Here is an 18,061-nt window from a genome sequence, read left to right on the forward strand (position 1 = left end):
TGGTGTATAGTTGATTAAAATATGTTACATCGCTAAAAAATTTGTACTTGTAAAAGTTCCTTCTGTTACAAAGCGCATTTGGTTTAATATTGCGTTATTTCTTTGAACTGAATGCTAAAGGCTAGTTTTATAAACCACCATAATTAGTATCTAGTTATGAGAAGCAAGAGACACGTCTCCCAAAAGAGAGATTCAAAGGTTTAGCTTATTTTAATTAATAAAGACACGTTTTATATTGCAAAAGTTATCAACGAAGATGATTGATAAGTAATTCTAGTTTCACAATTTTAGCATTTCATAGAAAATATTTACTTAAAGGTTATTTCAACATTTTATAATGTTATTGCTAACAATATTAAAGATTAGTCCAAGATGATAAAAATATTATTACTTAAAACCCTTTGTGATAAAGACGACAAAGCTACGAGTTCAAAGGTATTTTTAGATTCAAACTCGTAAAACGTCATAACAGACAAATTTCAGTCACAAGTTATGGCAATATAATAAATATTCCCTAATGGAATTGAACATGACTAAATATTTTTTTCTTGCGCCAGCCTTGTTAATGGCATTTTATCATTATTTAACTATTCACAATGAACACAGAAACCAAGATAAAAGGATTCAGTTAATTAATCACAAAAAGACTCCTTCCTCCCTTAATTAAAATAAAATGAAAAAAAAAGTTTTTTTTTTATAATAATGATATTCATCATTGCATATTGAAAACAACAAGGAAATATTTGTCCTTCTGAATGTCCGACATTCATTCCCTTTTTATATCCAGAAAATGATGAGTTGTTCTGATAACATCAACTTTTTGATCTTTTTCTTTCGGACAATATCAATGTCAACATTTATCATGTTCGATTACAACACCTTTCAACACGAGTGAACAGCTGACACTTCCGTGCTATCAATTTGATCTCATTTCAGATAGTTTGCAAACAATAATTACAACAATTTAAAGTCGAATATCAAAACAACATTTAGAATTAAAATTGACAATGTTTCACACATCTTAATAAAGATGTCACATAGCAAGTCCGTTGAACCTGTTCCGATTCAGCAATTACATCAATAGTAATTAAATAAATTAAAATTTGTGTTTTTTACGCTCAATTGTACGTGCATCATGTAGGTATTTTTTAATTTTCTATGACTGATGGCTTAGACGATGAAAAATATTTATGTTGGAGGGAGCAAATGAAATGCAAATCTGGAGTCAAAGAATATCGTTTTAGTCTATAACCTTTTTTTTAAAACATATGCACTGTTAAATCGAACTTTATTCGAGAGAAAATTTCGTTGAGAAAATGATAATGATTTCCTCAGTGTGCTGTGATTAAATATAATGCATTTATATACTGTTTAGCATCCCCGAAAGGTTTTAATTTTTCCAAATACAATATACTGTTTTTTTTCTGAAGTAATTTAGAATTTTTTTAAAATAAAAAAAAAATACAGAGTACTTAGTACTCAATGACAGAGAGTTCTTCATTTTAAACCTTTTTTTCTGCTTTCGCAAATAATCATCATGCCCTTAAGGTGTTATATTTTGACAAAATTAATTTTATATCAATATTCAATAATTCAAGGTTTATGCATAATCTTAAAGGACATTAAGACACTAATAATGTTATAATTCAAGCTTAACAATCCGAAAACTATTAGAATTAAAAGGTCACACAGGGGCAATTGCATAAAAGATGAATTAGTAATCATATTTCCAGTGATGATGTAAAGACATCAAACATTGCCTTTACGTGCATAAGCTCCGAGGAGCTCTTATCGTAAATTTATCAGTTTAAATAGCCCTCAATTTTGCTGTAAATTTCTTTTTATGTTATTGGACAGATGCGATGAAGTGACCCCCATTGTCTTTTGATTAGACAACCTTATTTTCCCGGACAACACATGTTTTCAATAGTACGATTCCATGCAAGTCCTTCAGAAAAAAAATCTTGTTTATTATCAACACGTAATGAAAAAGAAATTTGAAATAATTTATATGAAGTGGGATATAATACTGACTGACATGTTACAATCGTGGGGGCAAGATTGGCCATAATAGGTTATCTTCATAGATCCATTTTCTGGAATGAACATCTTTCATCACTGTGGGGGTTACTAAGATTTCATCCAAGTTTTTTCATGATTGTATTATGAAAGTGAAGAGGACATTATCGTAAGATTATTATCTTCTGTATAGCGATGATGGGATGTTTTCATTCGATCTAAATTTAATTACGTTTTTTTCCTTCCTGTCCGTAGAATGTCGTGGACAAAATTTAATAGGTTAGAAAACTCTTTGTAGAGATGTGGGACCTTTGTGCGAATCTGTACCAATATGATTTTTATTGCATAAATTTTCGTGATCAGGAATAATAAAATTGTGGTCAAGATCAAATTAATTGTTGTTTCAATTATTTTTTCCCTTACAAAGCTTGATCAAATTGATAATTATAACGATAATTTACTCTAACGCATAAAAAATGGATAGTTTTCCATGTTTTAAAAGATTTACAGCATAAATTTCTGGTAAAATAACACCAGTCACACTTTTAGAGGGATAAGATAAACATTGAACAAATACGAATAAAACATCATCTGTTGTTAGTAGTCAGGCCAAGCGACCATTACGTATGATTTTTCGGCTAACCAGAAATCATGTAACAATTAACAAACTGTTGTTATTTTTATTTCTTTTTTTTTATGATGTGTTTTATTGTTTGCACACTTATGGTTTCACATTTTTTGCATAAGTTTCATTTTCCACTTTCTAATATGACATATTAACTCTCCTTTGAGTTTTTTTTCTCGCAGGCGTAAAATGCGTTACTAGCCTTGTTTGCATATAGTGTAATGATACAAACAAAGTACTCTAGACGTATGAGATATTTTTATTACATTGTTGGCGAGGATTTCTCGTGCAATCCTCGTGGCATAAATCTGGTAAATTACATTTGAAAGGTCAGCCAGGCCTCGCGTTACAGAATGCCTCGTTAAATGTGTACTTTTATTTCTTGTTTATTTTTATCAATAAAGTAAAATCGTCTATTTGACAGAAAGGACAAAAAAGAAAACAGCGTCAAAGGCGAATGAATTATTCGCTAATTGCATATGCTCTTTATGCACCATTATTTTTTATTACTTTGTCTTGTAGTAGTGAAACGCAATGTTTATTAATGTAAACAAAATTATTAGGTGAATATATAATTTGATATAAAGAATATCGAAAATATTTTCTTTGAAAATGAAAATGACAATTACTTGAAAATATTCATATTACATTAGAACATTTTGAAATGGAAAAAAAATAACGAATCTTTTTTGTTGGAAGTTTTAATATATTTTTTGGATTCTGTTTTTAATAAATGAATATAGAAATATTTTAGACTAAAACATAATTTGGTCTTGTTTCAAATGTTTTCATCATAATGGTTACGAGTGTAATTTATCATTTAGAATTTTCTCAACCAAATACCGACCGAAATTTCGAACGGATCGTCTTGGGGTTGATAAATCTTTACGAAAGAAAACCACTGTTTTGTTTAATACTAATATTTGACCGAACATCCATCAATTTTAAAGTATTTTTGACATTGAAAATTGGTTTCTAATTTCAAACGAAAAAGATAAACTGATGATCACATTTCTTCTCAATCAAATAAACGCTAATATTTAGTGCATTCTTAAGTTTGATTATTTTGCAATATAATGCGACCATCAAGCCCTGGACTGCTGTGGTTTATTGAATTACTAGCGTATTTTATTGGGTTTTAATGAAATATGCATGAAGCTGTGTGCACATCCGCTACCGTATTTATGTAAGGGATTAACAAGACGATTTCCTTGTTGACAAAACTATCTAAAGAGAGATCAAGTTTAATTGCCTTAATTGGCTAACATAATGATTTTATATGACTTTATAATGATGCACTTGCAATGTCTACTGCAACGCATTAACAAGCTTAATAAATTTTCTAAGGAGGTTGTTAACACACACAAAAGATCAAATTAACGGGACGTCAATAATGTCGTTCAAGTGAAATTATACTTCATGAAGAATATCTTTAAAATAACATTTGGTTTTTGTTTGAGTATATCTCGGGGAACTGAATCACGCGTTATCAGAAATGAGATTTTTTCCCTCTGAATTACCGTTTGATATGTTAATTTCATCATAAACCGATGATAATAACATTTTTTTTTAAATGTATTTATTATTTTCAACATCTTGGTGGTCAATAATACAAATATCCCATAAACTGAAAGAAACTTTTTCTTTTTTTCTTAAAAAGCCCTTCTGGAAGTGTATACTCTAAAATGATATTTATTCTTCATTAGTAGTATTTTAAACCTATGTTAGAAATAGACTTTAATAACGTTTAAATTTGTATACTAAGTTAACATTAATGGCAATTAAATTAACATTGTCAAATATTTATATGTCATTTGTGTAAGTATGACATTGATGACTAATTTTCATATCTATGACATACAGACAGAAATAATGGCCGGAAATAACTGACGTAACGTAATATTACCGGGATGTATTATTGAATAAAAATCTAGCTTTGTTTTATCAATGCATGTGAGGAAATGTTTAGAGAATTTCTTTATGTGCTTCCTTGCTGATTAAACCTGAATTTAGTCAGGTTTGTAATAGATATGCCAATATTCGTACTAGACATGTAGTTAAACTGCTGTCAGTACGTTAAGGTGGGTTCATAACAGTTTGTGAGTTTGTTGTATGCCAGTGCTCTGCAGTAGAAATAATCTAAAAGGTATTCTTATCTGCTTATTAAAAAATCTAAATTGTTTTTTTTCCCCATTTCATCCCATTATCGAAAATACATTTCAAGGAAGGTTTTATTATGACAGGGAAAGTTAGAGAGATAAAATATGCAATAAAACCAGCCCAAATTATTTTTTTATCAAATACATTGGTGGCACTATGTCATCATTATGATCAAACATAAATTTTCCATATTTTGTAATGTTTTCATAAACAAAATGGGTTGTTTAGTTAAAAATGAGCGATTTACATACAGCTCTGAACACAAAAAAGCAATAAATTTGCGAAGCATAGATCAACATCTTCACCTTCACTATACGGATCATAAAACCAGGACTCCATCATTGTCCAAAATGTAACTTGAATTGCCCGCACCATTTGTCATGGGCGTTATAGGGGTTTTTAGCCTGTAAATGTGATTGTAAGTCTTTCGCAATGTCGTGTGACTGACACGCTCCAGCCACACACCGGTTATTGTAAGGTATAGATAGACAGTATTTTAACATACCAGTATTGCTTTTTGAACTCGAATGATAATGTTCTTGTCACCTGTCCATCCTAATACAATTTTGATTTTTGTCATACCATTTAATTTTATGGACGGATTGAAAGATTTAAAATTAAAATGGATGTCAAGTTTTCCCTTTAATAAGCCAACATCTTTGTATTTTATTACTCTATGGGTTATAAAGGATATTTTTCAAGAAGTAAAAAATGAAATTGAGGTTTGTGATGCATAAGAATACTTTTCTGCCCTTATGAACAAGGTTAAACGATTATCATATAAAACCCTAGGGGCAGGTATGAAGACATTAAGAACGAGTATTGGACCAATGTTCAACATTACCATATTTAACTCAAAACCAGCCTTTCAATAGAAAGGAAATAGATAATATAAAATATTAATGTGGAAAGACATTGGTGCCTTTTCAAAAAGAAGGTCTTAATCATCATTATGATTCCTTAACCTAATGGTTTCACCAAAGGTGTTTGGTTTTTATGTTTGGTATAAGAATATTAAGGCGTATCAGAAGAACAGCTTGTAATGGTGATTTTTTCAATAATATATCCCCTCTATAATTATGTCCACGTGTCGTTGTTATTCTTAAATGTGAAAGTACTCGATACTTCAGAAAAAATATCACTTTTTCTTTGAACTAAATACAATAGGGGGCTATTGAATCGTTTGGAATAATAATACAGGCTTTTGCCATCTATTTCTCTGTTTTCATGATCATGACTTTATGGATTTTCGCAATAGCCTATTAAAGTGATAAACACTATTTCATTATTTCTAACGGAGTCTACAAAATTGATGAAAAAGTTTGAAAAATATGCAATATGATCAAGGCGGTGTCTGATGGTGTCTTTGTTACACATTATGTTGAAGTTAGCAACTTAACTAATATCACTCCATAATTAAAAAAAAAGTTAGGTTTTTCTAAGAGGAAAAGTATGGGATTAGTATTCCATTTTCTTTATAAAATAACAATTTTTTTTTAGTTTTTACTGTCCATTTTACCATTTATTTTGATCGAACTTGTAAGTTCCTGCATTTAAAAAAAAATCATCTAAAATCATCTTAATATTCCTTTACGGTTATATTTGATGACAAAGATGTTGATGTTCTGTAAAAAAATAGCGAAAAATAAAATTGTTTCAACATTCACAACAGGCTTCGTACATTATCTTAGTTAGTAAAATAAAACGCCCAAAACGACATAAATTTATTGCGAAATTTGGTTGAAAGCGAACCTAGAAAATGACCATCAGTCACTGTCCTCTTTGCAAGGATTAAAAATTGCGATAGCTTTTTCATGAGGAACGAACAAATATTGTAGTACAAAACATTTTGGTAATATTGTTTATTGGGCTTTGTTGACATCGTCAATTTACTTAGCAAATATTGCATTTAAAAAAAATCACATTGACGTTTTTAAATCACAACCCTAGATTAATCCTACGAGGAATGACCCATCCAGTGAAAGCTATATTTTTATATAGCCTAGCTAGCCGAATGGTCTAGGTCGCGGACTTTGTGCAGGCGGTGTTGCCATAGATATCACGGCGGTACGAGTTCGAGTCCCGCGGAGGAAACGACAAAAACGTTGCTTCGCAAATTTGACAGTTCTTACATCGTTGGGAATTTTTCAGACCTATATGGCTGTACTTGTATACCGTATCAGATCCTATACTGCCTTACCTTATACCATCAGAGATTGTTCTATTCAGTTACATCATTTGCTAATGTTCTCGCATTGGATTTACTTACGAGGAAGATGTCTAGAGCGTTGGGCTTAGTGCAAGCGGTGTTGCCATAGATGTCAGAGTGGAGAAGGGTTTCGAATCCCACTGAGGGAGCGACCAAATCTGCATCGCAAATTTGCAACCTTGCATCACACACACACACACACACATATATATATATATAGAAAGGTCTGAAAAATTCCCAGCGATGCAAATTTGACAGTTCTAACATCGTTGGGAATTTTTCATACCTTTCTATACGTTTACATATCTTCCCTGTATCAATTTGATCCGATGGAGCAGTTTAGCGAATAGAGTCGTCACATTCTGAGACGTTGTATATATATATTTATTTATTTATATAAAACACGAACATTCCTTTTGTATTCAACAGTTAAAATTAAGGGTAAACAGTTTACAGCAGAAAATTTGAAAGCTAGAGGAATAGATAGGGTAGAATTAAGAAGTGACAAAGAAAATATATGATATATTTTGCATGCATTATTATTATAACTTTTCTACTAAGTTCGAGAAAGGACGTACAAACATTCTACTGTCCATAGCTTTATTTATTTTCGCTTAAACAGGCAGTTCAGTCAGTTATTATCTTCGTTATAAATCGCACCCAGTTGCAAGATTATGTGTAGAAGCTTTGATTTTAGAATTTACTGTCTTTGCCTCTTCTTTGTAATCACTACTGTTATGTATTATACTACGTGCTTTATAGCAACAGATAATACTAAACATGCAGGTAAATATCCAATTCCCCACAGATACGTGTGGAATTGATTGTTGTTTCTTCTTCAAAATTTGTTTAACCTTTGATTATTTCTTGAATACAAAAGATGCTAAAATGACTCAACCGACTGCCTACATCTTATTTATTTTTCAAATTAAATTTGTTTTAATATTCTAGCAACTTTGTTATTTTAAGATAACTCAACCTTTTCTTTTATATTTATTGGTATTGTAAAAAAAATACCTACCCAAAACCTAAGGTGTATGGGCATTTAGCTATGAATATTGCCTGAAAATATCAACTGTATTATAATGACATAGAAGTTGTTCATAACAAAGTAAAATATACAAGTATACAAAAAATAATGAAAATTTGTGGCATTAGCTCATTGTAATGACATCATTATGGTGTCATAATTTGCGTCATTTAGCACAAAATGCTGAGAATTATATATTTTGTTGTTTTTAATTTTTTTGTTTGGACAAATTTACATTCAGAAAAATATGTACACACACATGAAACAATTTTATATTTTTACATATGTAATAATGAATGTATTCACCAAATATGACATAATATCTGACTATTGGTAAACTTCAAGCAAATTTTCTGTCCTCTTACTGCAAGAAATTACCAGAAGTCCTACTGTTTTATCATTTGTGATGGATCCAAATCTCCAAATTCACAATTAAAATATTTATCACTTTATTCTTAATTGCCAATGAGACCCTTTATCGCCCCTTCTATTTTAAGAAAAAACAGAGGAAGGGACTTAAAGGTATTTATGTAAAAATTGGTTCGTATCAAACGTATTTGGAAAAATCAATTTAAATAATTGAACACCACTGATTGAGAAAATTGACATTTTTTTTTTTAATATTTTCATCGTCCTTCTTTGATTCAGTTGTAACTCGTACCACTAGCAGACGTCTTCGGCAAACTTCTAAAATTAATCTTTAAAACCATTTAAAGGATATAAACGTAGCGTTTATGTCTTTTTATGTCTTTTCCCATCAATCTTGGAAATTAATTTTTGATTTTATGTCCGAAGAACAAATCTTTGAATTTTAAGTTGCCAATGAATTCTAAGTTGCCAACGATATCAGAATTTGGAGAAGGCCTTAAATTATCAATGTTTAGATAATATTTTGAGTTTTGTTGACTAAATATCTCATTTACAGTAATTTTCTTTGTGATCTTTGATTTATCTCTTTTTCTTGTATCATTTTACAATTGGCTATTGGCTGAAACATTGTCCACAATGATGAAAAAAGATGCTTTTACGGCTTACTGTAACAAGGGGCAACTGGTCTGGCCATTCAAAGAGATTACATCTGGACCAAAAACATCTTATTACTAAAATATCAAATGGGAACACATTTACAATTAATACCGATCAGGTTTTCTATTGAATTTGTTCCATTTTTCACTCTTGATTGACTGATTAAGAAAGGGCCATGTGATGTGACCATAGCTAGAGGATTAGACCCAGTGAGATGGACATGGACATTCAGGAAATCCAATTTTACACTTGCGTGGAGTTACATCCTATAAAAATATAAAATCTATAACAAATAAAGAAACTGGTCAATTACCATTGTAACTTTGTATCATTATTTTCCACAATTGTCAACGTCTGTCCACGATTTGCTTTGTCCGCCTTAGGAAAAAAGATTGAAGGGTTAATAAAGGACTTTCAGGTGATTTGAAACTTTTATTCTGTCAAAAATGACAGGACCGCTTGCAATTTAAAAACTAAGTCATCTTCACGTGCCCTTTTTATTTGTGTACAATTGTTCATGCCAATTGCATTCATAATCCGTTTTCATAAGTCCATCTGAAATGTAAATATGATATTTCATGTTGAGATGTTTTGAAATTTTATGAAAAGAATTGAAATTGTTTTTACCTTTGGTTTAACTCTTTTAAGAAGATAAAGATGTTTTCTGTGTGTTTGTTCCCAGATCTATATTTGAAAAATGCTTCTGTTTCTTTCCCAAGGTGTTTGCATTTCAATATATATATATATCTTTTTTTTGTTTTTTGTTTTGTTTTGTTTTGTTTTTTTGTTTTTTGGTTTTAGCACGGCATTTTAGTTTCTTTATATGTCTTGATTTGATCTTTGTTTTTCCTTTTGAATGTATTACAAAACTCAACTCATTTCCATTGTTATTTTTTCTTCCTCAAATAATCACGCTAAAAGTAATGAAATGATAATGATTATATTAATTATTATATATTATGTATGATAATATATTAATAACAATAAAGATAACTTGCGTACTCAGTACAGATTACTCTATACCTCGAATCAACTTTATTAACATCTGCGTAATTTCTAATTTTTTGCATTAATTTAAGTTTTTGTAATACATAAATTTGCAAAAATATAAAACACATTTTTTCATCTTGGATAAAACTGTCTGATAATTTTAGACATTACCATTCATCATTTACCACCCCAAATTATATAGTTCTTTTTTTTTGTAGTGTCAAGATATAAAGGCCCTATCCCTTCTTATTATATCAAGGATATGACTTTGACTTATGACCGACAAAATATGTCGCACCTGTCCAAAAATGCTTTTCTTATTGAAATCGCCCACGAACGTTATGATTTCTGTTTTGTTAAGCGTACTTTATGTTGCATTTGATGTATATCAGTGTATTTAGAACACAATGCAAAACAATTATACAGACCAGCGACTTAAATATATTGTTGTAGGAGGATTCCTTTGTTATTTAATTTGTATCGTAAGTCAAACAAATTGTCTATTCCATTTTTAAATCCCCCTCTATAATCTGTGTTATGCTTAAAAAAATCATAGTCTTATAGTGTGGCATGAATAAGATGTCTTTTTTCGTTTAAACAAGTTTTTATTTCATTATTTTTTCATTTTTTATTTTATTCTACTTTTTTACTTTTTTGGTTTTGTTTTTTTACTTGCTTGTTTTGTTTTTTGTTTTGTGTCTAAGCTCATCGGTCAGCACCTTTTAATTGGTTTATGTTTTTTAATCTTTTTTAATCTGTCGAAATAGTTTTTCCTTTGAATTGACCTTTTTGTCAATGATTCTATAGTTAAAAACACGATAACAAGTCGCATTAAAAAATCTATCTTCCTGATAAATAGAAAATAAATCTTTCAAATTCTTTTAAAATACCTCACATAGAGAATGTAATACGGCATGAACAAAAAAGGAAATCAAATTATTTTAAATATTTCAACTGATCCAGATGACACAATGACTAATATTTCTTTTATTCGACCGTTCTACATTTATATTCCTCTAAATTATATAGATTTTCTATCAGTGTTAACTTATCAATGGAAAGCTTACATAGTCACAATTTTATACTCTTTAAGACATAATAATCACTTTAGATCAGTAAAATAGTCGGATGTCAATGAAACTTTGGGTGTACCCGTTGACATTGAAATGTATACCAGGTACTAAAGTCGTAAAAATTCGGAAAGCTGTGATTTAGAATTGTACAGTCATTTCCTTTGGCAGTATATATGTTAGATTGAATAGGGTTTTTATCTGTAAGCTTAGCAATAGAATTGAATATTCTTTTATGTCTTATTGCTGTAAAAATTCTGATGTGGTCACACTTTTGTCGAAAATGTGCATTTTGCATATTTGGTTGGGCATAAAAAAAACGGAAATTTCAAAATGTTAAGGTAAAATATAGGGAAAAAGAAATATATCCTGCTCTTTTAGAAAAAAGGATAAAATACACCGGTATTGATCATTTTTAAAGTGTAAATTTCTTTTTTTAAAACGAATATTTAGAATTTCATTCGAATTTCGAATTTATATATTTTCATAGTTTCTTGTGAGAAACAATTTAATGACCACTGGATATAAAACTATACAAATATGATTATCCAATATATACAGTATGACTAATATGACCTGGCCTTGTAAATTGGCCAGTATGACATAAACGTGTTCCTAATCAAATTTCAATTTTATGGAATTTTGACTGTGGATCTAATAAAAAGTTACAATAGCTTCAAGTTTACATAGAAAACCACAAAAATTACAGGTATGTCTTTGTGACAAAAATACCTTAATTACTTGTCAATTTGACCTTGATAGACATTCCATATTATTAATGTTGGGTCAGTGTGTAAATAATAAAGTAGCTATACGCACTGTTTTTACTCTTTGATGGCATGCCTGTAATGATTTCCACGTTTTATATGAGATCATAATAACGTTCATAGTTTTCATTTATTTTGACAGATAAAAAATTATTTATAACCATATCCGGCCACCCCCCACCCCCCCTTACAAAAGTTAGCATTAAGCAGTAAAAAGTGTGGTGATTATGGTTCAATAAGAATGTAAAAGAAATAGAATCCACCATTTCCTATATTTAGTCTTATTTTTTCTGTTTTCTTTCCTTTTTAATTGTCTTAGAAACAATTAGTATACTTTTGGTTCTCTGAGTTGTTTCAGATTTGATAAGTACTAACAACTTGTTCAAGCTATTCCAACTGTTTGACATTATGGTTTGTGGTTAGAAATAAATGTAGATAAGTATTACCTAATAAAGACATTCATGTAACTGAATCACTTTTCCACACTTCTTTTTTTTTCATAAAGTATAATTGCATTCATATTTAAACAATTGTACTCAAAGTCACATTACTTTCGGAACGTGATCTTAAGTATTTTGCTTTCTAGCCACAAGATGTGGGTGGGCTTAAAGTTTAACTAAGTGTCCATATAGTGAATAACCGTGGTAGGTAAAACTAAGTTAAATAAGTTCATGCGTGTTAGCTTATATTTTCTATGTAGACGTTTTTTCAAAGTGGTATTTTGTTTCTGTTCTTGGAAATGTCGTTCTTCTTATTTTTTGTGTAAAGCATATTGAATGTTCTTGTTTCTGTCATTCTTTGAAAATTATTGTCTGACTTTTCTGATTTAACTAGAACACAAATAACTCATATTTTAGGTACATTAGCATTCGAGTCTTCATATTTTAGCGAAAGACGAGAAATTATCTATGCATATAAATTTCAAAAGTAATAAGAAAACATTTTTAAAAAATGAACGGCCTTGTATCATATTTGATTTTTGGCTAAACGCTGAAGGGAAGGTGAAAATTGAGTTGCAGCAAAGAAAATATCTAAATAATTCATCATTTATCTAAATGAAGAATCGGTCTATGGTAACCATTCACTTCCGACTATCAGAAATATAAGACCATCCGACATAAAAAAAAAATAGAAAAAAAATCCTTATCAATCGTAGTCAGAAGTATTATTACTAGATTTACAGACTTTAAAATTTGCAAATGAATTATTCAAAAGTTACTTCGAGGTGTCAACCAATATCAAGTACTTTTCCCTATTTTTTATTGCATTTGGTTGTGAGGTTTACCACAAAGTATATATTTTCCTTTGGTATATTTTTAAACGACAATAACTGAGATTTGTCTACGTAATCTAATTATGGGGAAATTATTCCCCAAAATGTACATGTGAAATTGTTTATTTTTTTGTTTTTTTTTTGTTTTTTTTTTTGAGTATACATTTCATATTGACGCATGTATGAAAAATGTTGTTTCTATGTACGTAAGAATACCTAGCATGGGACATTTTTACTTCCTGTTTGATGTTTCGAAACTAGTGTTTTCTACAACTTGCATTGTTTTCTTTCCATTTTACGTGAATATGCAGAAATATTTTCATTATAAAAAAAACCCAAAACAATCATACCCTCAGCAAAAGTGCAATCTTGTCTACAACGTCGACGTTTGTTAGTCAATAATTATTTCATATTCCTTGTACTTGTCAGTTTACTTTATTGAAACTATTTATTGTTTCAGACAAGTCGTAGAAGTTCGCGTTCCAGTCCCGCTGAGACCAGTGGTAGTGAATGACCCACGTAGAATGTTTCCACTGAAACGACGACATTTGTACATTTTGTAAATACAGAGCTCAAAAGGAAGATGATTTATTTATATATCAGAGTTTATCTATTGAAGATTATCATGCGAAGGTTGAACGATTGTGCAAGTTGTCCAGCAGTTTTTCGCGATACAGTAAGATAGATTGATGGGTGTTTAAATTTAAGATTTCCAGAGGTAAAAGAAAATCTTAATATAAACTGTTGGACGATACAGCAGCAGTGTGTCGGAGACAGTGGAATTATTCTTTGTTCTGACAAAAAAAATTATTTCGAGATTATAAAATGCCCTTTGATTTTATTGATGTTTAAAGCACTTCCACATATTTTCCTTTACCTTGATTTGAGCTTTTTTCCTTTTTCCGGATCATCCACTTGACTTTACAAAATGTCTATTTCAGACAGGTTTTCGGATTATTCCGGATTTAGTTAAGAAAGGTTTTTGGATTATTCAGGGTTCTGTTTAAACATGTCTTTTTAATATTTAGAGTTTTGTTTAAACAGGTTTTACTGTACCAGCCTCATTATGAATTAAAAATAAAGAATAAGGTGAGATTAACAAAACGCAAATATGAAATAATGACTACAAGCGTTTATCTCATCCATAATTTTCTTATCTGGCGTTTCAAGTCGGTAAACTTTCAAAAATGTGAAATAATTAACATGACGTTTTTGACGAGCTCATCAAAACAATAAATACTGGCGATTTTGTGTATTTTACAGTACAGCTTTTGTTAATATCTTAATATCATCAAGTAATGTACATTTCGATACTGTCTATTTCTTAAATCATTGATGTGGTTGTTCGTTGAAAAGTTACAAAATCTGTTTTATTTACAAGTTGTTTCTTTCTTTGCTGCCTGGGTTAAACAATATTTAAACAAAAAATCAAATAGACATTTTATCTTTTTCTTTGTAAGGAGTTGATTTTGTATTATTTTTCATTCTGTGTGCATTTATCATGTTTATTCGAAATCCTGTTTTGTTTACGAAAAATTTTATTGACAGTCATCGAAACACCATTTTAGTTGAAAATATAAATGCTAACATCACTCGTGTGAAATGTTTACGTTGAGTCCTATAAACTTTTACAAGCTTTTATGTTATTACTCTTCTTGTTTTTATTAAGTACTTCTAAAAGTAAAACATGGATTTCAGCTGGTAATTACGTATCTAAAAATCCATTTCATTATGTTTTAGGGTGATAATGTACGTAACACCTCTAGTCATTTTTGTTTTTCTTAAGGTATAGATATATGTGAACTAATATTTCATGACATACTTTATGAAATTGTATACCATGAACAAATGGGATATTTTTAACTTGTTTTATTTCATTGTATTTTTTTAAAATTTATTTATTGTTGCAAGTATTTATTTAAGTGTGACTTTGTTTTGTAGATATACAACAGGGGACTTTTTCAATTACACTGAAACTTGTCTAAACTTGACCCCATTTTGGACTTTAAAATTTGTTTAGTTTAAACAGATGTCCGGTTTACTGAGATTCAATATACACTGAAGTGGTGTTTAGGGACTTTAAATTGTTTCATGATAATATATAGAGATTTTTAAAAGATTTCCCAGGATTTGCTTTAGACAGGTTTCACTAAGTTTCAAGGTGGGCAACTGTCATTAAATATAAAGCATATTGTTTGTTCGTTCATTCCACATTCATATCATTCCACTTTTGCAATTTATAACCGGTGACTTTGATCTTTATTACTTTAATATATAAATGTGTGTTTTTTAAATGGCATTAATTTAATATTTGTGTGTAATTATGTTCCTTTTGTATATTTCTCAGACCTGTTTTACTACGTAAATATTTTATAAAATGAGACATGCAAGCTTGTCAAAATTACAAAATTTAATTACTTACATAGCCAATACGAACTCTTAAAAGCAAACGAAAATCCCCCAAAACATATCTCCGTAAGCGTATCACATATATCCCAATTCGTATTATACTTTCATTTTACTATGACCATAATTATATATAATTATTATCATAATAAAATGAAGCTTCAATACTAATTGGGATAAATATGATACGCTTACAAAGCTTGCAGAGATGATATTCATTTTTAGCGAAACTTTACGGACCTACAGAATAGATATGAACGCTTATTTTATTATCAAATTTATATTGTATTTAATATTTTTTTTTCATACCTTAGAACTATGTATGTGTGTAAATATTTTCTCGTATTGGAAACTTATTTCCATTTTTATTTGAAGGATAAAATATTATTTGGTTAGTTTGCTTTTTGTGTTATTCCTGGTCATACAGATTTAGATAACAACCAACTTTAGCTTATGTTTTTCTTATTGAGGGGTCAGTTCATTTTAAAGTCGATGGTTTTTGGATGAGTTTGTTTTCTAATTAATTTATGAAGCCACATAAGCACAATGTATATTGATTACTATTATAGTGTAATGATATTTGTGCCTGAATGGTTAAATAAAAATATATTTTTTGATTTGTTCATATATGGATGTAAAAAAGACATTTTTACGACAAAGATTAATTTATAAAACACTGAAGTGTCGGACACCATAGGTGATGTACGATAGTACTTGAGTTCTAGAAACTAGAAATTGCATCATTTATCAAGATTTTAATAAGTCAATAACATTGTATGAATTAACTGAATTAATTTATACATTGAAACACTCCAATAAAAGAGATCTCAACAATAACACGAAAGTCATATTACAGTGGGGACGATTAAAATGATAGGCAATAACAAAAGTTGATAAACTTAATGCAATAGTCATAAAGAAAAGTCAAAAGAAGATAGCGCTTATAGCAAATGACAATATCAAGACAGAAACCGGAAAGTTAGAAGCAATCGTAATGATTAATACGGAGGAAAAAACAGGTTTTTTTTTCAAGAGGGACGTCCCCTTCTGGTGTACTGTTTTAACGTGGAATTCGTGATTCTTATATAAGGTTTACTGTTTTTCTTGCATATATTGTTCGTTCCCTCTCTCTTGTGTTGGAATATCGTTTTGTTGTTGTTCTCTATATTTTAATTTCAATGTTTATATTATTTCATTCACTTGGTCTTCTATTTGGTGAAGTAACATTACGAACATCGAGAAAATTGTTGTTTACTGTTTCCAATATAGTGTTCGAAATTATCAATATTTAATTATGTCCGGATAAAAAACTAATATGTTTCTAAGCATAAACTAATATTGGACGATATTTAAAGAAAAAACATTGCGATAAATTGTATATTAGAATTACAGAAAAACATTCTAACTGGACATACAGCTATGCGTAAAAGAGAGAAAAGACAAATAAATTATGTGAAGCCAGTTAACGATAAGTATTTTTTAATATAATCACATGTAAACTACGTTTTATAAGTACAAAAACCGAAGCAGTCTTTTTTCTTATATAGTTGGTCTACCTTTCTTCTTTTACGGAGATACTATAAACCGCGACATGCTTTATATAGAAACCACAATCGATATATATATATATATATCTTAATTTTTTACTCCTACAACATATAAATTTGTATTGAAACTGCAGACCGTATATGGACTAGAATCTTCAACAAAATCATTAAAAATGGTTTAAATATTTAGTTAATTTTTTTTTCATATTGTAACCGAATACTGTTTCCAATCAACTATACAGCAAGGATGGTCTTCGATATATCAGCATTGAATATATCGGTTTAGAATTTCTATTGCTAATTCAGTTATTGTAATTACTTGAAATACATGTATCAGTTATTGTAAAAAGGTTTCATGTTCTGAATGAGATTAAAATGAATGACAATAACATATTAACAAACCTCCTACAACTTCTTGTGACTATTTTTAACTGTTCCGTATAAGGCATGATGAGACGAAGATATTCATTACTACAGTGGAGTGAAAACCTACGATTGCTGTTGCATTAGCGGTTACATGTTTGTGTGGTCTTGAGATTAAATGTCGTCAATCAATATAGAAAGTATTAGTAAAATGTGTTAATTTAATGCGATGACGAACTTCACGCTTTAAACGTAACAAAACGAAAACAACGACAGGGTATCATTTAGAAATTGGATTCTGATAATGATTATTTCCCTGTCATAAGTAAAATCTGTAGATATCCAGATAAAACTGTACTAATTTTTAACTTCGTCATTTTACCCTGTTCAACGAAAGAATCTCTCGGACTAAGATTTGGCTGTACAAATGGATTAGTTAAATTCAACATTTATAATGGCAGACATTTCATAGCGGATTGATGCCTTATACCAAATGACCGTATTATGAATTGTATAAGAAATAGATAAGAAGTGTCAATCAGTACACAAAATACAGACACTGCCAACGGTAAAGTG

General features: G+C 29.7%; 1 protein-coding gene across 3 annotated transcripts in view; it reads left to right on the forward strand.

The window, feature by feature from the left end:
• Window positions 1–16,192, forward strand: part of LOC148617290 (core-binding factor subunit beta-like) — a 34,186-nt gene extending 17,994 nt beyond the window's left edge. For 2 of the 3 annotated variants that reach the window (XM_088584889.1, XM_088584890.1), the window contains one exon: window positions 13,630–16,192. In XM_088584889.1, coding sequence (XP_088441015.1) covers window positions 13,630–13,732 — 103 coding nt within the window. In that variant the 3' untranslated portion in view covers window positions 13,733–16,192. The remainder of the gene's footprint in view (window positions 1–13,629) is intronic. The other variant, XM_088584891.1, reaches the window with a different exon arrangement.
• The last annotated feature ends 1,869 nt before the right edge of the window (window positions 16,193–18,061 follow it).

Source organism: Perna viridis, chromosome 5 (assembly GCF_037379345.1).
Source record: "Perna viridis isolate PV_CMFRI_1.1 ecotype Kerala chromosome 5, ASM3737934v1, whole genome shotgun sequence".
NCBI lineage: Eukaryota > Metazoa > Mollusca > Bivalvia > Mytilida > Mytilidae > Perna > Perna viridis.